We start from the raw sequence: 24,811 nt of genomic DNA on the forward strand, positions 1-24,811 counted from the left end.
AATCTGATTATTCGAAATAATATTTTCCAAATGTGTAAACTTCTATGAAAAATTATGCTTTTAAATAAAACTTGCACGTGTGCGCTACAAGAATCGCTGCAGAGTAATCTTGGTCTGACTCTGTTACATTTCATTCGTATACCTACTCAATACTCGTAACCTGCATATAACTACATTGAAATATCGATACGATACGGCTAAGAACATCGACTGAGTCGCAGCTAGCACTTTCCTCGCTGCTAATATTTTGACATATTACTTCAATATTGAGACTTATGTCATATTTCACATGTTCATTGCCCATTGCGGGTTAGCTTTGAAAACATCAATGACGAAAGTACTTACAACAAGCAATGGATGATTTTTCAAATGTCCGGCAATGGGCCACGTATTTTATAATTATTTGCCGTATTTATTACACAAATAGATTTGTAACAGCCTTACCTGTGATAAGTAACTCCATAATTATTTAAATTTACAGTGGTACTGCGATTTTTGTATGTAATTACGGCGCAAACCGGTATTTTGCTTTGATATTTACACCACAATGGCTGACCATCAAATGACAATGCGATCGTGCTTTCTGATCATTTTGATCAGAAAATAGAGACACGCGCCTAGCTGTCAAACCACTTCTCCTTATATTCATATTTCTGTGTAACTTATTTATAGGGTATTATAGCTTACATGCTATTTTTACAATCATGTGTGCCGCATATTTATGTTGCAGCAAAGAGAATTTAAAATAGAGGTGTATTGTCAAAGAAAACTTTGTAGCGATAAATTTACTGCTATCCTTCGAAACATACTTAATTAAAACTTTTAGAATGCCATTTGACTTTAATCCTTATTCTTTCACTGATATGTGACCAATTTTTTAAATATCAAAAACTAGCGCCATCTTATAGATCAAATGCAAAAAGTATAGCAGAATCGTTTCGAGCGATGGCGCCATAACCTTTAGGTAGTGCCCGGTAGGATGGCGCTACTTTTTGATATTTATCAGTGAAAAAATAAGGATCAAAGTCAAATGGCATTCTAAAAGTTCTAATCCCATCAAAAACATTACTTGTCAAAAAAACCAAGTCTCGCAACTCAGTTGTTCTGCGGTAAAAAGTTGTGAGATCCATGTAATACCAAGTCGGTTATTAATTTATTCAGTCTCTACTTAAGCGACTTTCTGTCTTAATACGTCCAGTCTCTAAGACCACGATCGTGGTCCATAACAATTGAAAATCAATTGTGTCTGGAATCTCCGTACTCGAAGCATTAAGTTGTTACGTAATAATTAACAGCATCTTATAGTGACGCATATTAATATTAAAATTCTTTAATGTTTTATATAAATATATTGAGACTTGGCCATCGCACTAAATAATTGAATTTACATGTGCTTTCAGGCGATTGAATTTACACGTGTTTTCAGGCGATGGCCAAGTCTCAATATATTTATATAAAACATTAAAGAATTTTAATATTGATATGCGTCACTATAAGATGCTGTTAATTATTACGTAACAACTTAATGCTTCGAGTACGGAGATTCCAAACACAATTGATTTTCAATTGTTATGGACCACGATCGTGATCTTAGAGACTGGACGTATTAAGACAGAAAGTCGCTTAAGTAGAGACTGAATAAATTAATAACCGACTTGGTATTACATGGATCTTACAACTTTTTACCGCAGAACAACTGAGTTGCGAGACTTGGTTTTTTTGACAAGTATTGTTTTTGATGGGATCTCATTTCTTTTTGTATTTTGTAGACAGTTCTACTTTTTTCCTTTTCGGTACCTTCTACTTATTGTATATATGTATATCTACCAGCAACGAATTTTCTTAAAGCCCTCTCTCTGACTTATGAACTATTTACAACCTTACGCACTCGTAATAAGTACGAATACGCACGTAGGTACGTTTTTCGCATTAAATAATTTAATTTACACGTGTTTTCATGACGGGAATACCCATTTTTTGCTCGATTTGGCAGGGGCACTACCATGCGCCTATATTTATATGGGACTAGCTTAAACCCGCGGCTTCGCACGCAATAATAATAACTGCCGTAAAACATAATAAAACTGAAGACTTGGCTGTATGGGCTTAATTTTCTTTGCGGTCTTTTCTAGATATTTTAGTTTTTCCTTGATTCATACACCAAACTACTTATATTCCAAATTTGAAGCTTCTAGGTCTGCTAGAAGTGCCTTAGAATTTTGATGATCGGTGAGTCAGTGAGTGACAAAATTAAGAAATTTGACCCATTATAATTCTTAAAATACTGGTTCAAATTGAATGAAATTTGAAATATACCGTGTCTTTACAATGCCTGCATGGTTACTGAAAATTTCAGTCTTCTAGTTTTATCCACAACGAAGTTACAGGGGGTCGAAAATGGTCTGAATTGCTTCGAGAAAAGGATGGTACGGCCGTGACTTTTTTGCTCGACTTGGTGGGGGCAATGCCGTGCCCCCAGATTATGTGTCGAAAGATGGCAGTAAATTTACATCGCTACAAAGTTTTCTTTGACAATACACCCCTATTTCAAATTCTCTTTGGTTCCAGGCAATAACGTATGGTATATGATAATTTAGGCAGTACAGGAGCCTCAACAGGCAAACACTGATACAGAATAACTAATCATGGAAAAAATCCCTGACCTGCAAAATAAGATGCGCGGTAAAATGTGACATTGTCGAATTCTAAATTGTGGAAGCTAGACACGACGTGCTTGTAAAGCTCAGTTAAAGAATTAAATCTTCACCTCAAAAAAAAAGGAAATTTTAATCAAAAACTATTAAAAAATACCTAGTTCATTGTTGTTCGAAAATTCTAGGTTGCAATTTATTAAAATAATTTTGCAGCACGCTCAACATGTTGCGAACGCGAATTTATTGACATTGTAGCTGAAAATGCTAGTCTCTTACGATTTATAACTTTGACAAAGTTTTCAAAACGTTCATAGGGTGATAAGAGTACAACCAGGCTAGAAAAAGACTACACAACCTGTATCTTTCGCATATTAACAAATAAAAGAGTAGGAAAATTCTTATACCTGTGTAAGCTGCGGCGGTATGGGGCGGAGCACGTCGGGCAGCAGCAGCTCCACGGCCCGCTGGTAGAGCTCCAAGTCGGCCCGGCGCAACCAAGCGGCCACGTCCTTCATCAAGCAGTTACATAAGAACATCAAATACGGTGCCGTCTACAGGTTAAATATGGCAGGCAATGTACATTTTTTTAAATTCTAATTATATTTTGGATTGACAGATTTTAACCGCTATCGAAACAGGAAGTAACTTCAAAAAAACAAGCCGTCGTCGTTGGAATTTGTTGTCACGCCGCCGCCGCCGACAAATGATCAGCGCGTCAATAATTAAAATTGGTTTTTCTAGACAAAATATGGATTTTATTTATTGATCATATTGTGCTTATAATAATTTCTGAGTAAAATTCTTAAAGATTTTTCCAAATCTTATCTTATATTACAATGCGTTTGTATTACCTTTCGTGCGGCTAGCCGGTACAGCACGCGGCGGCACAGAGCGGCCGGGGGCCTCCGCCAGAAGTTGCGGCGGGAGCGCTCCACGGCAGCTATGTCTAGCGCCGCCACGGCCTCAAGGAATTCGACGCCGTGCTCACTAAACACAAAAAATATATAAGCCAGGGAATCCCTGTCGCACTGTCTTTTACCTCTTCATAAAACACTGGTAAGAAGTAACTGTCAAAGTGGTTCCTTTAAGAGTTCCTGGCAAGCTCGGCCGAATTTCACCTTCCCATACAAACGGAGTTTCATTTTCATTTTAAAACTACGTGTTGGATTGTAATGAAACTTTCCACATACGATGACGTTTATATGGAAAACCGAGCTTGCTGGGGACTCTTAACCTTTTCGTTTTCCAATGACGCGATACGGATCAGCAAAGAAAATCAACATTTAAATTGTAGGTTGGTTTTTAATGAGTACGAGTTGAAGAGTTAATAGGTTGTTTAGTTACCGGTGGTGGTCCTGTAGTGCAGGGAGCGACGAGGGCGGCAGGTCGTGCGCGGCGGCGGCGGGCAGCGCGGGCGGCGCGGGCGGCGAGGCGGCCACCACGGCGCCCAGGTACTGCCGGTGCGCCAGCCCGGCCACGCCGCCCGCCGCGCCCGGCGCGCCCGGCTCGCCCGAGCCCGAGCGCGACTCCTGCACGACATACCACACCTGAACGCTGGAGGATTGATAGCAGGGCTAGCGCAATCGACGTTGCGCTTTCAACTAAAAGCTATTGATACTACAATCATTTTAAAGTCTAAGGGCCTGATTCACAATGTCCACTTATCAGACGAATAAAGTCACCGTTGGCGTTTCACAATCTTCAGATAAGCTAGTTAATTTATTTGTTAGTTAGCTATCCAATACTTTACTCAGACTTTGTGAAACACGCCGTAAGTATAAATCGGGCTTCGAAGACAGTTAGAAGGAGAAAACTTAAACGTTAACGCTTGCCTTAGATTAATCACTAATGACTATGGGTTCCGTCACTTATTTCTACCGTAAGCTTTAAATTTGTTTTAGCTGACAGCTGAGCTAACCCTAAATTTAAAAATTGGACAATTTAAAAGTACTTGTTGCTAGGCCTATTTGAATAAAGAATATATTGACTTTGACTTTAAACAGAGCAATAGTAAATACTGTTAAAGTACAAAGTTTACTTGAACACTGCCTATTAACTGTAAGATTAAATAAAAAGTCTGAGCCTGTGACTATAACAGTAGCGGCTTGCACTAAGGAGCGCTTGTCCGTTGTGCGGTGCACTTCCATAAATAATCATAATGAAATTATAGTACCTAAGTACCTAATTAATATAGTACTACTTATTCATTATTAATTTATGTATCGTAAACAACTCAACACTAGCTAAACAATTACCTTTATTCATTATAAGTTCATAGACAGCCTATGCCGACTCGGCCTACTCCTATAATTTCATACGCAACGCGCAAAGCGGATCGCTTTGGATTGCGCTCCTATGAATAAATATTTAGTACATTGAATCGATAGCAAATTCAATGAAAGCGAGAGAGAAGTTTCGTTACAGTTCCGCACGTGAAACAGAAGATTTTCTATGAAGAAACACGTAAAATTGGAGCGGCGGTGGCGCGCCTAGCCCTCTCGACGAATGCGCGCGCACTTCGCGCGCCATGTTGCCATTTGTTAGCAAACATAACTTTTAAGTAAGTTTGAAGTATGCACGGGAATGCAATTTTAGCTTTTTTTGGTGGTTGATAGATTGTGTAGTTTTAGTTTTTTCTTTTATATAAGTGAACACCTATAATATATAGCCACAAGCCACCGCTGGACTATAATATCTAACCTGCATATCTTGGACATCAGCCTTCTCGTCGCTAGGGTCGGGCGGCGGCGAAGCGGGAATGCTGGCTTTCGCCCTAAAACAAAATTAGTATTTCGAACTATAGTTCGGTTTTTTAGCATTAGAAAGAAAGTAAGCGATCTAGACTTGTGTTTTTAATAAAAATACTTCAAAAAATCACAGCAAATATGTAACAATTACAAATCACATACGATTTTTTCATTCTTTTTGCTTTCATAGGTAATATTAACTAATTTTTAAAAAGCGTTTTTCAATAATTTACATTAAAAAGACACGTCAAGATTGTTTAACCTTTTTCTAATGCTAAAAAAACTAAGTATAGTGAATTTTAGCCTTATTATTATTACAGTACGTAGTAGCAAAGAGAATTAATTGTAATAGAGGGGAAAGTCTAAGAAAAAAACGTGCCTCTTAGTTTGACATCCAAAACAGATGGAGCTGTACTGCGCTATATGTTTGGCGGTCACTGAATTGTCAAACGTCAACTTTTGACAATCAAAGTTAGCCAAACGATGCCGCATTCACTCAGCATTCGGTCGAGTTGGCAGACAACCGATCTTATTGTAACGAGATAAGGTACACTATTGCAGTTGTAATCACCTGATGCCGTAGTAGTGATACTTGGAGTTGCCGCGCGTGCCGAGCCTCCTGGTCCGCAGGCCGACGAACACGGAACGGATCAGCTTGCCAAACGAAGCCGCGTTCACTGGGTCCAATCGGTGGGCCGAGCAGTGTCGGAGGTAGTGAGCGTAGAGAGTCGACCGTGGCAGAGATACGCCTGCAGATAATCTTTTGTTTTAGTACAAGATAAATAAATATTCTGGGGCAGTATTACACAAATAGACTAAATCCCACAATAAGCTCAATAAGGCTTGTGTTGTGCACTTAGACAACGATATAACGCCGGCTACCGCGGTCCCACTTTGTCGCTTGCTATAAAGACGCCTTGTTAGGTTATTCGTATAATAGTACAGGGGGGTAAGTGAAATTTTGGATACGAGGGAATCAACAATGTTTTTCATCACACTTGTGAAGAAAAAAACTAAATTTTAAACGAAATCATTCTTAAATACGATGACATATCAAACATTCGTCCGCAATTTTATAATTTCTTGACAGGTTAGCATCGAGGGCACAGACCTATTCGGCATTCAGCCACATATTTTAAACGGCTGTTAAATTAAACAAATTATTTAATATTAAACATAAACAAAAATATTAAATTATAATCGTCAGTATTTTAAAAGTAAAACTCATTTATGCTACTTGGTTTGTATGAATAAGTGACATTATTTAAAAAACCTATAACTCCCTAGGGAGGGAGGGATAGCTTTTTTCACAATCCATAACTCCCGTGGGAACAAAATAGGCCTTTGTCCTTCAGTACACCTGCATGAAATAAGATCTTTTTCGAGTAAGTGTGATGAAAAGATACAAGCAAATCTCGTCCTTATGACAAGCTACAAAGTGGGACGTTTTGCCGGCCGCGGTAACAAATGCTTTAACCAGGATTTGGATCAGACAGGTAGTCGAAAATATATCTATATATCTAAATAAAATAAAAATAAAAGTATATATAAGCTCAGAAGTAAAACACTTTTACGCAATTTACATTCAATAAGAATAGGTAGCTTCCGCGCAAGTGTTTGTTCATTTGACAGACCAACATTCCGATACGTCTCCATAGAAAACTAGCAAACTTTGTCACTCAATAATCAATTTCCGCACGAACGACTACCGATACAGACGGTCATTTACCATCGGCAGTGTCATAGTTGTCCAGCAGCCACTACCCGGTGGCGGGCGGCTGGCGGGGCTGCGGCGGTGTGGTGGGAGCGGAAGCGGGTGACGTGGTGGGAGCGGAAGCGGGTGACGTGGCCGCGAGCACGCTGTACGAGAACTCGTCGGCGCTCCATGACTCGGTACAAAGCTTCACTTACCATCGGCAGTCTCGTAGTTGTCGAGCAGCCACTGCACGGTGGCGGGCGGCATGCGTGGTTGCGGCGGTGTGGTGGGAGCGGGCGTCGGTGACGTGGCCTCATCTGTGCCCGCGACCACGCTGTACGAGAACTCGTCGGCGCTCCACGACTCGGTCGGCTGCTCGGCCGCATTGACCGTTGCGACGCCATACACGGGGTAGGAGCGAAGAGTTTCCCTGGTACAATAAGTTATATATTCAGATAATCCTTCGTACGGTCCAACCAAAGGGATGTTTGTACTTTGCATCATGGACAATTCCTTTTCTTTTAAAAACTAAGTCTTAATACGAATCGTCGACGATCCCAAACTCACAAGCGGTATTAAACCTTTAAGTCTAAGGAGAGACTTTGCCTCCTTGTGTGTGTTCAACCGCTTGTACAATGGGCTGTGCTCTGAAGAATTGTTTTACATGATGCCAACGGCCGCTTTCTATCACCGCAACGCTCGCCGTCGGCAGGGTGTTCATCCTCACACCCTAGAACATAAATGGTCGCGTACTGGGCGCTTTAAGAGGAATATCCTCCCGCTGACGCTTCGGCTGTGGAATGAGCTTCCTGCAGAGGTGTTCCCGAGGGTCTACAGTAGGGGGTTCTTCAAAAAAGGAGTCTACAGGTTTTTAAAAGGTCGGCAACGCGCATGTAATATCTCTGGTGTTGCAGGCCTGCATAGGCTACGGTGACTGCTTACCATCAGGCGGGCCGTATGCTTGTTTGCCAGCGACGTGGTATCAAATAATTATTATTATTATCATAAAACAAAACAAACAGTAAACAACTATCAATGTACCTACGGTTACGGTAAATCTAATATCCAAATAAATAACCAAATAGTTCCTAAGGCCGAGATTTAAAAACGTTATAATTATCCTCATAATAAGATTATAATTTACTTCACCCACGGGTACTGTAAAATATCTCTTTTACAGTACGGTCTAGCTGAGGTGGGGAATGTAAACGCTCCAGGTAGATTCTAATATTATTATATATTTTTTCTTCATAAACGATATACTAACACAGATGCTTGCATCTTTCAGAATGAAATCGTCTGCAGATCTTTATTCCTTCAGCAGGACGATAGTTCTGAATTCAATTAATCGTTGCCAGTTATCTATCAAGAGACCTGGCAACGATTAGAGAGGTTGGAAACCTTCACAGTACACAAAATTAATAAAAAGTTATCAAACGAAACCAACCCACGCCATAACGATGCGTTACGTAAAAAAGATGGCGACCATAAATAAGATGGCGGTACAGGGTGTACGCATGTATCGTTTATATTTACAGACACAATATCGGATTCGAAAAGTGAAAGAAATATGAAAATTTTTGGTCTTAGAAATACTTCTTCGGCTGTTATGGAAAAACGAATTCACCGAAGCCGGAATAACACAAAATAGAATTGACTTGTTTCAAAATCGAACGTAAGAATAATAAATGCAACTCTATTCCAATTAAAAATAACATGTGAATAATTAGAGAACGATTAACTATAATATTATTATAGTGAATCGTTTAACAGAAAACACTCGCTCGTGAAGGAAAGATTCGCCCATTTCTGATGCCGGCCATACCGCTGCCATCTAATGAGCCTGACAGCATTGATTTATTATGAAACTTACATATGAGTCTCATGGCCCTGGGTGTAGATCTCTTGAGGCTCCACGTATTGCACATGATAGTTGACCCCATTACTGCCCTCGCCTGTTAAAATAACATCAAATGAATAAAAAGTAGCTATATCGGAATATATCTAAGCAACGCCCAGGAAATGATAAAGCCCGCCCATATATAATCAGCAAGGTCGAAATCGTGTTGTCCCTTTCTAAGTTAGAATGCTTGTAATAAGTTTAAAAGGGATAGCACGAGTTTCTCGGTGTCTCGACAAGGACAATGTTAATTTGTAAGTCGCAAAAGCGTAGATAGAGATTCAAGCATTTTGTGAAACCGAGATACCGAGATGACTTTTCAAAAATCTTTATGCAACTGAATATGGTTCATATTAGTCAGCTAAATGTTTTTGCTGTTAGTATCAGGTTTGGACAATTGTATCTATAAGCCCGTTTCGTAGAAATGCTGCAATCTGTAAGCGCGATGTAATATAAATTATTAGTTTTTCTTAGCATTAGAAAAAAGGTAAGCGATCTTAACGTGTATTTTTATTAAAAAAAAAAAACACTTTTGAAAAATAAGTCTCAACAAATATGTGACAATTAAAGCATAGTTCATATAGAATTGGCACATAATTAGCAATGTTTAGTAAATAATAATTCCATGACAGGAAAAAAAAGTACAGTTCAATCACCAACCTTCAAAGTATTAATGGTGAAAATATTATTTTCCTAGCTTTATGCATTTTAAAGTTTTCGACCATGAAAATTGAGAACAGGAGATTGATCGTGCACAAATACTTCGAAAATTCTTATCGATCCCGAACAAAGACAGCTAAGTTGCTTAAAATGCTAAAAGCTAGTATTTGTAGAGTCATAAAACGTTACAAGGAGACTCTATCAGCCGACAGGAAAACACAAACTAATCGGAGGTCTGGGACAAAAAACAAGATTTTGGGAAAAAAAGTCCCAAGGTCACTCAAACAAAATTTAGGACGGTCTAATTACGATTTATCTCAAAAATTCAAAGAAACTTCTTGAAAGATAAAGATGATTCACTTCAGAGGTGGCTATAAGACCTATCGAGCAATAAAACAGCCAAATCGGACTGTTAAACAGACCCGACAAGCTAAAACACTAGCTTAACTATTGATTGTACGACCCAGTATTGACTAAATTCGAAGGTTGCTTGTTGTTGGACAAGACGTATGTAAAACTCGATTTTAATCAACTACTCGGTTCCAAGTTTTATATGGCCAATAATAGAGATAATTTACCCGAAAAATATAAGTTCCTGAAACTTGACAAGTTCGTAAAAAAACATATGATATGGCAAGGAATTTATAATTGCGGCTGTAAGACGAAAAGTTTTATAACATAGTCAACAATGAAGTCGGTCCTTTTTATTAAAGAGTCCTTAGAGAAATGAGTATTGGCATTTATTAGAACCCATAACAGTCCTGTGAAATGTAGGCCAGATTTAGCCAGCTGCCTCTACTCAAAAAAAGTTTTGGCATGGTATGCTAATAATCAGGCCAATTACATACCCCGCGAGATGAATCCTTCGAATTGTCCCCAATTTCAATCTATCAAAAACTACTGGGCAATCATATAAAAAAAATTAAATAAGACTAGTCAAATTGTCCAGGGTATCAATTCATTGCGATCTACAAGAAATCAACACGCCAAAAATGTCGACATAAGCGTTGTGCAGAAAATGACGGGGGTCCATTATGAAAACCGTTCGTAATTATTTACATAACAGGGCTTTTTTTAATTTATACATATTTGTAAGCTAAATACATTACTATTTAAAATTCACCATTCATGACTTTCTTATTTTATTAACTTAAAACAATAAAGATCTCATAGTGCGTACCAATTCTACACCGTGTTTTTATTGAATTTCGTTAACTTCGGGGTATCAGTAAGTACGTTTAAAGAAACTAAATGGCATAGTTAATAAAAAAAAAATATATATAGTTTTTTTTTTTACTATTTTTATTTTTATAAAAAGTAACTAAATGTTGCATATAGCGTTGTTGTAACACGGGCATTACATTTAACTCAACCAAACAATTGAAAACTGTGACATATCAATGTCATTTCGAACGTCGATCGTCCGAGATAGTACTTACGTTTAGTAGCAAATGTATGAACTCACACTTAACACTAATCAATAAGTAAACAGGCCCTAAGGCAAGTGTACACGCTCGTAAGGGCCTTATAAGATAAAAATTAATGATTGATTATCTCCGAAATGGAGTTAATTAGAATATCGGTGTCTTTGAGAAAGTTACTTAATTTAAGCTCAGGAATGCACCCTCGAAATTAACGCAAATCAAAAAAAACACGGTGTATATGAACTATGCTTTATGAGTTATAAACGATTATTTGCATTCTTTTGTTTTCAGAAGTAATATAAACTTACTTATTTATTATTTTTTACTAAGAAGCGGGTTTCAATAGTGTTCAGTCTTTCCGTGTCTTTTTACACATGAAGATTGTTTACCTTTTTTCTAATGCTAAAAAAACGAACTATAGTATAACTTACTACTTATGAATAGCAGTACAGAAGAAATTAATGCAAAGTTTCAGCCTAATATTTCAACAAAGAATCGATTAGAAAAGAGGCATAATGTGTTATTTAACCCTTTGAACCCCAAGCCTATTATACAACGCGCCATCTGAGGACCTAGCCAAGAAGCCAATCGTTTGCTCCGTAGCAAACGAAACGGTAATGTATCTCTATCACTCTTCCATATACGCAAAAGATTGGCATCTTGGCTAGACCCCCAGAAACCGCACCGGAGCGCACGAAGGTTAATATATGTAAGTGCGCGTTTTTGGTGGTTAAAGATTTAATATTTTATGCTAAAGTTACATTTAAATAGATTCCAGATAAGCTTAATATTAGTTAGGCTCTATGATGATTCCGTAATTTTTTATCTTAGACAAATGAATACTAATATGTCAAAATTTGTGCAAATTATTTTACCTAGCAATTTACGAGCTCATGTAAATGGCCCCATGCGGCGGTTTGAGGTAACTGGATTATCAAACGTTAGCGCTTGACGACCTATACCTCTTAATCTTATGCACACTTTAGTGGTCCTAGTATTCCTTTGTCGATGACATAACAATACCTGATACAAGAAAGTGTTATGAAAATAAGACATACATATGGAAATACAACGTAGCACATAGACACAACTCGATGGGAGTTAGAATTAGTTAGTTTAAGAATTAATTAAGTTAGAAAGGTGTATCTAATAAATTATGAATTGAGTGGTAAAGTTATTAATCCCAAAATGTTAAATTGTTTAGGTCTGTAAAAACTAATCACTTGTTGAATGTATTTAAAATATTTTCAGTACGATTATGGGTGCACTTCTGTCGTCTAGTGTCATGCGTCACTCTCGCACTTATTAGAAGTTGGCGGTCACGGTGACAGACGATGAAAGAGCGACCATCTTAGGCCCGCGCTGTGGACGCAAGTTTTCGCACTACATGGTTCTTATAGAACTTTCACATTTGAAAAAAATCCAAATTAAATTTAAGCTTATTATTACAGTGCACCACTTAATGTCAAAAACTGCCACTATTTCTAACCTATACCACAGAGCCCGGAGAAGATACCGGCTGCCGTCAAAACTAAAATCCTACGGCGTTTCAAAAGTTCCTGAGCAATACGCGAAGTACCTAGCTTAAAGATGAAGAAGTTAAAAGCTAAACCATGATATTCGTTTTCACCAGTGCTAATTGGTGATTATCAAACACACCCTTAGCTACGCAGTTCAGCTCTCTGTCAGAAAACTAGCCTAATCTTGACCGAAAATGTAAATTGATCAATTTTCAAAATCGAAATTCTAAAATGGAACCGAACCGGCGACCGTTCCAAATTACACTGAAACCGTAAACCACAGTCCAGGGTGGCACTCACAGGGGTAGTACGAGCGGTAGCGCACCTCCATGCCGCGAGAGGTCTCCCAGGCAACTCGACTCGACTCCGACTTCCCAGAAGAATATCCGATAAACCGTCTCGCTTAGGCGCAGTTGTCCCGCTCGCACGTATGAGGTAAGGCGGTGGTGGTGCCTCACCCTACCTGTTTTGGCTATATTATTGCGAAGCCCCTCCTGGTAGGTAGGATGCTGGGTGTGCTACAGGTTGATGATGTCGAAATAAATTGTCAAGATTTTAATTTAAGACACCAATTTCATGATAACGTTACCCAATTTCAGGTAACGTCATAACGAAGTGTTTTTTTTTTGTAGAAATCATTGTCACTGACGTTTTTCAGAAAAAGGAAAAACTTCAGGCTTTCCAGTGAAATATGATTGAATTCGTGTAATTTTTTGCACTTTAAAGAGTATTTTTAAGTGGAAGGTTCAAATAAGAAAAATAAATTCAAGTAAATCTTTCTAGGATTTATAAGTATACCCAATTAGTAATTGATAATTGAATACCTACTTAGAGAATTATACTTGCCGGTGTAAACGTGTGCGCGGTCGTAATTCTTTAGACATTATATCGTTGTAAACCTAGTTTAAGTAACCATAAAAGACCGAAATCTTATTAAGATTTACTAGTTTAGTGACATTCTAAGAAACCAGCAATTTCATCAATCGTACGGATGTTATAAGGACGTCAAAAAATTTACCTTTGATTTCTAAATACGCAACGCCAAAATCGATTTAAATAATAATTCATATCTTTAAAAAAAACACACTATATCACAGCAATATCACGAAATAAAATACGATATCAAATGTTCAATAAACGCCCGCACAAATTGAGACGGCACGCGTCATATCAAAGGTAACCAGCAGGTGTATCGCATGACAACGAGATGGACCCCTCGCTGAACGCATTCACGATTTGCACCCAGGTAGATAATCTGAAGGGGCATCAACAATTATCTACCATTACTATTTTTTTTTTTAATACACCCCTATTAATCCTTAACAAGCAATTATAAACTTTATGCATGCCGCTTAGAGTAGATTTTATTTTTAATTATTTGTGTTTAATAAGGTATCTGTTTGACGGGTATGGATAATCAGATTGAGTCTGTTTGGTGCATCAAAGGTTTCCTGAGAAATTAAATGTGCACTGGATTATTTGTTACAAATGTTTTGATATATATTGTGACAAGATGATCATGAAGAGCTTATAGCAAGCTCAGCTCAGGAAAATATAAAACATTCAATTAAGGTTATAAAGATAGATAAAAAATAAAGTGCGATAAACAAAAAGAAAATGACAGAAAAATTTAAGTACCCATTTATAGATCTTGTCATGCACGGCGACGCATGCCTTGACTCGTATTGTCATGTTATTGAAGGTTAGATTTGACAAATTTGCGCGTCATCGTGGATGACACGAACTATACTACTAAGTAATCGATCGATACTTAAGTACAAAAAAAGTTAACAAAATGGAAAGCAGTACGGCTACCCTGATTTACGATAGGACTGCGTGAACTCAATCGCAGACCGCGGTCCACTTCGCTCGCATTGATACGTATTGGTACGATCGAGTTCACGCTGTCGATAGCGTGAGTGTCATTATATTATTGGATTTGAAAAAAAATGACATTTATAGTCGTAGTTGTAGCTCATGAATTAGGGCGTTTCGTGAACCAAAGATCTCTTGGCAGGACTGGTCCTTAGGACCCAAGGTGGAATTAAGAAGTGGAACCAACAAGATTTTTGATGTATTTTTTTAGGGAAATTACCGATTTAGATGAAATTTGGTATATATAGCTTGAGTCCCGGGGAAGAACATAGGATAGTTTTTACCCCAAAAATTATCCCTTAAAAGTGAAAAGGGGGGTGAAAGTTTGTATGGGGAAATTGGGGAATCAATAACCGCTGAAAAATTAAACCTACGTGTACATCTTTGATTTAGTTGAAAATGATACCAAACTTGACAATTATTAACCTCAGACGTCGCAGACATCAAAAATCTTGGCGGCTCCACTTCTCATAACCATCTTAGAAACACAAAGATTAATTCTGCCAAAGGAAACCTTTGGCTCAGAGAAAGCCGTATTTGGCATTTTATGTAGTATGGACGTAGACAGAGACACAAGACTGTAGATCGTGTCATTCAAGAAGAAGCGTGCCTTGACTCGCATTGTCATGTTATCAAAGGTTAAATTTGACAAATCTGCGTGTCATCATGGATGACACGAATTATATTAGAGAACAGCATACGAAACCTTCAAGATACTAAACTGTCAAATGATATTAGTCCAGCATTTGACGGATGCATTATTTTGTCTCATGATCTCATGAGTTGGACAATAAAACTTTAATTTTTTTACTCATCCCAACGTGTTAGTAACAAGTAACCTACTAGTTTTATACAAACGAACTATTTAGGCAGGAAATAAGACATTAATGACAATGAATAGGGTAAGGAGAGCTTGTCAGAATAAAAAGAAGTCCTTCGTTAAGTCTATAGCTTGTGTATACGCTATCGTGCTCCGACCAACACGAATGCGACGCTGATTCAATTTCCGATTCGAAAACGGTTTGCAAAGTTTGAGAAACGCAGTGACGTCTTCGTCGTATTTTTTGGACGTACACTTAAACGTAATTAATATTTACACTAACTTCAGACTACGATTTTATGATTTAATTATTTTTGGCTTAAATCAGGCGGATAGGGCGGTTCGGTGAGGGAAATGATCGTGAGGAAACCGGACAAATCTCAATAAAGCCTAGTTTTCCCTTAGTGTAAGGCCCGAGTGGACGCTCGCAGCGTAGCGTATGGCGGGGCGTGCAGCGTGGCGTCGGGCATACAAGTGATTTGAGTGCACTAAGGTCGCTCCTATACGTTTGGTTCTACGTCGAGCGGGCATGCTGGGTATGGAGTGTCTGCTCATGAAAGGCCAATTGCATTGGTGTGGGCACCTTGTGCGTATGGCGCCATCAAGACTGTCTATATAAAGCAGTCTTGTACTCTGAGCTAGCCTCAGGTAAAGGCAAGGCTAGCGGGCAATACCTACGCTACAAGGATGTCGTAAAACGCCACCTGTCGGCCACCGCGGCATATCTTGCGAGTCGTGGGAGGAGCTTGCGACTCGGAGATCGGACTGCTGTCAATACGGGTCTTGACAACTTTGAACGCATTGAAGCCGTGTTGAGGTATACTCTTGGCTCGTCTCAGTCGTTTTTTGTCACGTTCTTAAATTCGTCCGTTTCTGCTTTCGTAACCCATTCTTCATTCGTCACTGTCGATATTTGGCTATTTCTTATTCCGGCTTAGTTCGGTATTCGTCAACATCATCTTTCGGCTTGTTCAATGTTAGTCTATGTTGTTTTTAGACTCACTCTTTATTTGTCTTGTCGTTTTTGGGACTATTCTAAGTTCGTGTTTTTCTTATTTCGCATCTTTAGTAATTTATATATTTCTTTGTTGAACACATTCTCTGTTTATCTCTTTCGATATTCGCCCCACTCACTATTTTTTTTTTTATTAAGGTTCTTGTTTATGGCTTCCTTCATTACTAATACCCAACGCTACGCTAGGAAAAGACAAACAGCAAACATGACCAAAGATGACAAAGACTTCCAGCGTAAGTGACGAATGCAGAATAAGATGAATTAAGAACTTGCCAAAAATCGAATAGGACCAACAACGAACGTGCCGTGAAAAAAAATACGAATAACGAGTGAGTCTAAAAACAACATAGACTAACATTGAACATGCCTAAAGATGATGTTGACGAATACCGAACTAAGCCGGAATAAGAAATAGCCAAATATCGACAGTGACGAATGAAGAATGGGTGACGAAAGCAGAAAGGGACGAATTTAAGAACGTGATAAAAAACGACTGAGACGAGCCAAGAGTATACCGTGTTGAAGATCTTGACGCCAGCTCCGAAAAACTCGCCCCAAGCTCTCCTACAACTATACATATAACTCATCTGGACAGCTCTACTGTGTTCCCTGCAGCCGGACTTTCAAAACCAACTTTGGATTTGCAAGGCACGCTCGCGCCCATGCGCGTAATAGTTAATAAAGGACTATATTAATAATAAAAAACGTGTCGGGATGTCGCCGTCGACGGATACGTCTGGGAGGACATCTTCATCATCATTTGTTTAACATGCACGCCGCACGCTCCGCCCCGCTGCACGCCCAACTGGAGCGTCCACTCAGGGCTTACACTTATGGTTGGAATGTCAAATGGAGTCCTTTTCGTAATAGCCAGTGCTGACGCCAATTCTTAGGATTAGGATACCAAAAGCGGATACCAACCGAGAAAGCACTCAGATGTAGAGGAATACGAAGGCTGATCCAAAAGTAATGATAAAGAAACACTTTTAGTGGGTGACAACAGCAAAAAGAGATATTTTTTCGTGGAAGAAGTAAAGTAAAGAAAAGCGGTTTTTGGCTAGAAAATAAAAAAAAATAGTTAAAAATATATTTCTGTCAGTGAATTAAATCCATTTATTTATTAGTTGTCGGAAAAAATACGTAGAAATGAAGAAAATTTTAATGAGAGTCGTTAAGTACCTGTGTTTGAAAAAAAATGTGTACTAAAGACATAAACATCGAATTGTCAGGAACATTGGGGGACTCTGCTCCTCCGAATACTAAGAATGTTAACGCCGCACAAAGGACCTCCTACAAGGCTGACGTTGCAGTGGCTGCCATACGTCATGTATGGTTCAAATTGCCAGAACACCCCCAGTATTTTATCCCTTTCCACGGCTGAAGGAAGATCTTAGAAGCAAATTTTTGGACAATAGCGAAGTAATAGCCACTGTGATTGCTGTGAACGCATGTTTCGAGGGTCAACATAAACGTTTTTTTAATGAACAGAAGATCTAGACAAACAATGGTATATGTCAGTATACTTACTAGGAGACTTGTCTTTTATACTCATTATGATTACTTTTGGATCACCCCTCTTATTTGATCGATGATTTTGAATTGGTTCCAAATGACGAAAGCATGCATTCGAAAAGAACAGCATTCTTACATCTAATCAAAGAAAAAAAGCTTCTTTTTATTCTGACATACAAGCACGTGCAACCATAACCATAACATAACTAGAACACTTGCTTTCTTGGTCACTGTGGATCTCGGCCTTGACCGGCAACGGGCCGATCTCGTTCTGCCATTCGTCCTGCACTGTGCCGTGGACACGCACAAAATAAAAATAAAATAGTGCAAATAAACAAAACAAATAAAAATAGACGATGAGAAGAAAACCAATCTTAAAGTGAACACGTTCCTTTAGAATCTGTAATTCGAATGTAATGAAGATTCATCGGATCCGGATAATTCAATGCTAGTCGGATCCGGATTGCCACCACTCCACTAAGAGACACGTATATGATATATGAGCGTAATGGTCGCACCACACAGGCTGGTATATGCCGTTATATAACATCGAATGACAGGGACAACGTGATAATATTGATAGTGTTTTATTATGGTGTCCCTATCACAAAATGTTAGGCATATATTAACATTTGATAACAACTAGGCCAGTGTAAGACTATTAGACTAGCGTTCAGTTGAAGATTGGTTTAAAACTGCATGCTGACGACTAAAGAAAAATAAATATTTATAGGGTATTCACCCATTTATTGGCATGCAAAATACACAATACTTAATAATTCTATAACCCAAATATTGTAAAATCGTGGCTACCATCGTTGTTTGGCAAAGTAATAATGCCAAAGATTTACGAATTGTAAAAGCGTAGCGGAATGTAGAGCTAGTTTTAATAATTCCCTTACCACAAAACATATGGCGGCGCCGTACAACATCATCTACTTGAACTATCATTCTCGGGGGGCAAGATTTGTTTCTTAGACTTTACTGCACATCTTATACAATCAAGAATTTTTAATATCTAATCTTGAACATAACATCTAATATTTCGAAAACTAATCATACTATCTTATACCGGCAATTGCATACAAAGTGTGTATTGAGCGAAGTACTTACTGGCCACAGTGATGTATGTGTGTCGGGCCTCGGTCGTAGGGCTCGAGTGGCCGGAGCTATCGCCGTTCACTTCCACCACCGTGCTGGACACCTGTGAACGAAGTGATGCGTTCAGTTCTGTATGTAGTACATCGGTTCCGAACCTGGGTCTGTGGCTCTGGCTGTAAACCTGATAGGTACTATAGAGCAAGAGGGTAGCAGAGTTGGTATTGTATTGTATTGCTTTGTCCCTACTTACATAAGTAAAACTTACAAGTGTATCTGTACAAAGCAAAAGAATGGCATAATATATGTATTAATAAGGTCACGGGAGTAACAATATTGAAAAGGTGAAAACGCTTGATATTCCTCTGAAATCTTAAAGCTGGAGAGTTCATTTTACTTTTGCTCGCCTGACAGTAGGCTATTACCGTAGCCGAAGGTTCTTGCAACTCCAGCTATTTTTCAAACGGGTCAGAGACCGCAGCTACATAAACCAGTGCTGCTACGCGAAAATGGGCTTTTAAACCCTTTTGAAACCTTTTGATAATGCATTCAAGAATTTCGAAAAATGTACAGTCAGCGAAAATATTTTCCCTACTTTGTGCAGTAGTAGAGGTTCAGTTCAGTTCAGATGCTTATTTTAGGACACAGATGCCTCGACAAAAAGTACTGCTGAGCTGCCTTAGTAATATACCTGTTGTATGGCCTGCTGCAAGCTAATAGTGTTAGAGATCTCCGGTATGACAATCAGCTCCCGCACGGCGCTCGGCGACGCGCCGCCGCCCGCGCCCGCTCCCTACAATACAAGAAAATACTAATAAGTATAAGCAAGGCCTAAAGGCTAAGATACATTTGTAAGTTTTATTTACGTAAGTAGGGACAAAGCTATTTGTTAGGATGATATAATGATATTCAGTCATCCCTATTTACGTAAGTAAAACTTACAAGTATATCTTAGGAATAAAATATAGTCCGCGAGACAGCGAACGCAGCAAAAGAAGGGCTTAATAAAATGGCCCGAAGATCTGTTAAAAATTGCAGGGAACGCGGCAAGAAAGAAGGGTGGATTCGATTCCTTATTGTATTAGGGACAGGCCTGTGGCCAGCAAATGACTCTTTCGCCTGATGTGATGACCTAAATGGAGTTAATAAATTTATTAATACATTTTAACTGCCGATGAGATGGAAGTCTATTAAGGCTCATTATTATTACAGTATATGAAGTTAACAGCTTTCAAAACAATGCATTGCCCATGTACGTAGTATGAGCAAATGATAGTAAGTAAATCTCTAGCCTTATAGGAATTTTCGTCACGTTAGGTTTCACTGTTCATTCCACTAATCCAAGACATTCAGGTTAATCCGGGCTATTAGTACGGCCCTTGTAGCTTATAGATTTTGTCACTTGATTTTGCGCGCAGCCCTCGACTATGTTTGATGATAAACTACTTTGTAAATCTTTATATCTACTCTTCTCCAAGAACCCTAAAAATGACTACTTCAAGATTAACCTTCTGCGTGCCGTCATATATTAAAAAGATTAGCACCATTTTCTTTATTCGCGCCCAAGTTGCTCCAGCTGCCCACAGCAGCACTTGGCTGATAAAGAAAAGATTTTACAGTACATATGGTGCTACTTTATAGCACTAGTGCGAAAATTAGCATATTACGTTACTGTGTCGAACATTTAAAGGGCCATATGTACTGTAAAACGTTGTACAATACATGTGCGAATAGGTAATTCGCAACTCGTGTCGATTTAAAACACTCGTGTTTTAATTTATCGCCACTCGTTTCGAATTTCCTATTTTTCGCACTTATATCGTAATGTACTATTACAGTACATATGGTGCTACTTTTCCGCACTAGTGCGTAAATTAGCACATTATGTAACTATGTCGAAAATTTAAAGGGTCATATGTACTGTAAAACGTTGTACGATACATGAGTGTGAATATATGATATATCATAGGCTGTATGAAGTTACCTGCGCAGGCTGAGCGAGCCGCGCCGCCATGACCGGCGAGGCGGGCGGCGACGACTCCACTAGCACCTCGTCGCCACAGCACTCAAAGTCTGAAACATTCCATATGCAATTATTTTAACCAATGATGTTTTAAACTGACTGCCCACTACAGAGTACCTAATGAATGTTGAAGGTTTGGCTATGTTCGACGGATGTGTGTGCTTAGACTTAATCCCAAACTAAGCCTCCTTTTAGTAGAAAGCAATCGCGCCACTACCTCACGACTCTCAGAGTTAGATTAGTAGCTCTACTATACCTATGTCTGCACACTGACTGATGTTTTATTAAATGGTAGAACATCTCATCTCATGGTAGAAGGTCCCATTTACAGAGACGGACTCATAAAACTGCGGTCGAGTGATCATATACAAACCACTGCGATATCCAGCTATATTATATTTAGAAGGAAATACTCCGGATACCACGGCAGCGGTGCGCGTTTGATAGCCAGTATTTACCAGACCGTAACTTTACGATCTGCACCGTAAGTACGGCACAGAACAGTAGCACAGCAACGTTACGCATGAATGGATCAAGGTAGGTATCCACGTGGCGCGCAATAGCGCGAAGTGTGCCTCTAACTTAAACCCTTTATAACTAGCAACCCTAATTATTACAGCAGCAAAAAACGAAAATCGATCGCTCTAACATATTCGAGTGATAGAGGGATGGATAAAGAAATTACGTTTTTATGTTTTCGCGGTAGGCCCTCACTAGGGAGCGGCCTCCTCTCTTTATTTTTATTGCCCTGCCAGCACGTTAGTTTTGCCATCACAATAGTAGTAATGGCTTCTATGTTCCAGAAAGAGATGAAACTTCTCTTCAAAAGTTTGCCAACCCTGGTACTAGGACAACAGTTGTCTCAATATCTGTTAAGTTGAAACTTCTTTCTTATGAAAAGTCAACCTTTTATGCGAGATTGCATTGACACATGGGTCAAATTTAAAAATGAGACGAAATTATTATAATACCTGTGTCCAGTTTAATAGACGTGTTATTGCAGATCAGTATAATATAAATTAAACAGAATCATTTATTATAAATGAGGTAGTGAAGCATTTTCAAGACCACCAAGATTCTCCTTTAATTTGCACAATAGATGTCAAGAATATGATTACATTTTTCGCCTTGTTACAAAGGAGTAAGGTAGAAAATTGTAAACATCTACATGTTGAGTGTACCATGAGAATAAAAAATATGGTCATTTTTTATTTATTTTAGTTTATAAATTCATCTGATAAAGCACACTGTTTCAAATTAGTAGTTCAGCATTGCCTGCCACTTCAAATATTGCCTGCCTTAAAAAATATAGTCTATATTTTATCAAACTAATGACAAAAGGATAGGACATTGATGTTACATAATGTTGTAATTTCTATTTTAGTTTAGTCATTACATAATGCCTAATGGAAACCAAATGATCAATCAATTTGTAATAGAAAACATGCTTATTAAAAAAACTCAATCATTCTACTAGTTTCAAAAATACCTGATAGCAATAAGTCTAACAACTGTAATAACAATAGTGCAGTTTAACTTAATGCCCCTCGACCATTTAATTAGTGTAAGGGTATCACCCCTTCTGTGAAGCTACCTGCATTGAGATTAGATATCAATATTGGGGAATGAAACAGGTACTTACAACACCTGATTACTTTGAATAATACAAAGCCAGAATAAAAAACATATATAAATTATGTAATAAAAAATATCATAAAAATATTAATGGCAAAAAAACAAGCAAATAAACTAAATAAAAAATATTAATAATGAAATTATTCAATTATTGAAATTTGCAAAGAAAACAATTTGCTGAGTAGGTAAATTATAGTAGACAAAGTGTTAATGACATTTTTGAAAAAAAATGAAAACCACTGATTCTACTGATAGGATAGATCACTGTTAAAAATGAAAGAATGATCAAAGTAAATTGTGAATTAGAATTCCTAAAGTAAAAGTCCTTTTGTGTATCAAGATCATGTTATAAAATGTATAAAATTCAGAGAAGTTCTATTATACTAAGGTAGAATTAGAATAAAAATTTAGAAAAATATTGTATCTTAATATTTATAAGCGGTAAATTTTAAAGTAACAATGAAAATAAGGATAGCAGTTATGTTTGCAAAACAATTGCATAACACCATCCAGGGTGATGGAGATGTTATTGATCTGGCGGAACGGGTGGAGGATTCACGGAGTGTTACCAGGCAACACCTCTCCGTCCCATCTTTGACCCTCTCAACATAAGAATAGTACAAAACACTCACTCTCCAGGTAAAACACATTCTCAAAGCCCATCTCAGACATTTTATAAAGTAACTCCAATTTCAAACTAAGAACAGAGCAGTCACTGAACACAAACACATTATTATGACATGACACTGGCTGATAAAGTATCTTGTATTGATCAAACAAACGTTGCTATGCTTGTCTGATAAAAGACTTTGCTTCTCTTGTGTTTTTAGGTGTTTTTCAGTGTAAGCTTGGGAACTGTGTGTGATATTGATAGTGTGGGGTAGAGGGGGCATGCAGGTGCTCTATTGTTGCGCTTGGATGACCCCACCTGCCCTGTAATGCATGGGTGGACAATATTACCCCATTATTAGTGATAATGTAATGGTGCATTGTTTATATGCAATATTCAATTTTACTAGATAAAATATATTTATTAATGTGTTTTATGCCAAAAAATATTATGCTAAATAATTTTAAGCATGGAAAGTATTAATGTTGTGCTTTAACTATGTTGATAAGATTTTATGTATGAGTACTACTTCAAAAATCATTATGTAAAAACGTCTATGACGTATTTACAAACAATAGGGACTTAGTGTCTAAAGTTCAAAGTTACTAAGCAAAGTAGCTGCACTTGCTACCTTTATGTGTTTAATTTAATTTTGATGTTACGGTTCTTAATGCAGGTAAATGAACAGGCGCGTGCCGTGCCTGGCGACGCCGTCGCGGCCCTCCCGCTCTCCGAGTATTATAGATACGTAACCAGAGCGCGAACAAGGGGCCTCACTCCCGGCGTCTCCCGCCTTCCGACGCCACGCACACCACTCTGGCATTTTATTAGAACCAGCAATAAGCTACTATCAAACCAAATATTCTAAATATATTACTAAATATTACGAAAATATACCTTACCCACCTGCCAGCCATACATTTAACTGTCAAAATCAACATAACTTCCGACACCTGTATCGTATAAATAACTTAGCAAAAAATCCTTTTTTCGTATTTTAACTATCAGAGTGAAATATCTACTGGTGTTTTGAGAATATATTTTATATAACACGGTTTTAAAACACTCGGCAAAGTTGTTGTATTGTAGCTACACCCGTTTCCTAGGCTACGGGTTCCAGGCAGACATCGGTCGTATGACAAGCGAAGATGGCGCTAGTGTCGCACAGCGCACAGATGATCTAGGCGCAGACAAAGAGTTCCAAATCGAACTAAAGTACTTTTTATTATACAGGAGTTCCATTTTTTCTACCATGGCTAATGCGAAATAAACTAAACATGATATTCTAGATTATTTAATCTAGAAACTATAAAACGAATTTATGTATATTACTTTCACTTCTCGAAAAAAATCAATGTTTAATATAGAAATAATAGTACATTACGATACAAGTGCGAAAAATAGGAAATTCGAAACGAGTGGCGATAAATTAAAACACGACCGAAGGGAGTGTTTTAAATCGACACGAGTTGCGAATTACCTATTCGCACATGTATCGTACAACGTTTTACAGTACATATGGCCCTTTAAATGTTCGACACAGTAACGTAATATGCTACTTCTCGCACTAGTGCTATAAAGTAGCCCCATATGTACTGTAAAATACTTTTTTAAGTTCTAAG

General features: G+C 38.1%; 1 protein-coding gene across 4 annotated transcripts in view; it reads right to left on the bottom strand.

The window, feature by feature from the left end:
* LOC133519772 (transcription factor RFX3) overlaps positions 1–24,459 on the bottom strand; it is a 38,815-nt gene extending 14,356 nt beyond the window's left edge. For 2 of the 4 annotated variants that reach the window (XM_061853862.1, XM_061853861.1), the window contains exons 1-12: positions 24,096–24,459; positions 20,906–20,994; positions 19,613–19,714; positions 18,937–19,027; positions 18,043–18,111; positions 8,971–9,052; positions 7,313–7,527; positions 5,973–6,150; positions 5,355–5,427; positions 3,999–4,183; positions 3,506–3,641; positions 3,059–3,163 (exon numbers count right to left, since the gene is read on the bottom strand). In XM_061853862.1, the coding sequence (XP_061709846.1) occupies positions 3,059–3,163; positions 3,506–3,641; positions 3,999–4,183; positions 5,355–5,427; positions 5,973–6,150; positions 7,313–7,527; positions 8,971–9,052; positions 18,043–18,111; positions 18,937–19,027; positions 19,613–19,714; positions 20,906–20,935 (1,266 nt within the window). In that variant the 5' untranslated portion in view covers positions 20,936–20,994; positions 24,096–24,459. Of the gene's footprint in view, positions 1–3,058; positions 3,164–3,505; positions 3,642–3,998; positions 4,184–5,354; positions 5,428–5,972; positions 6,151–7,312; positions 7,528–8,970; positions 9,053–18,042; positions 18,112–18,936; positions 19,028–19,612; positions 19,715–20,905; positions 20,995–24,095 lie in introns of those variants that run through there. The other 2 variants (XM_061853864.1, XM_061853863.1) reach the window with 2 other exon arrangements.
* Positions 24,460–24,811: the final 352 nt, after the last annotated feature.

This window comes from Cydia pomonella, chromosome 7 (genome assembly GCF_033807575.1).
Source record: "Cydia pomonella isolate Wapato2018A chromosome 7, ilCydPomo1, whole genome shotgun sequence".
Lineage (NCBI taxonomy): Eukaryota > Metazoa > Arthropoda > Insecta > Lepidoptera > Tortricidae > Cydia > Cydia pomonella.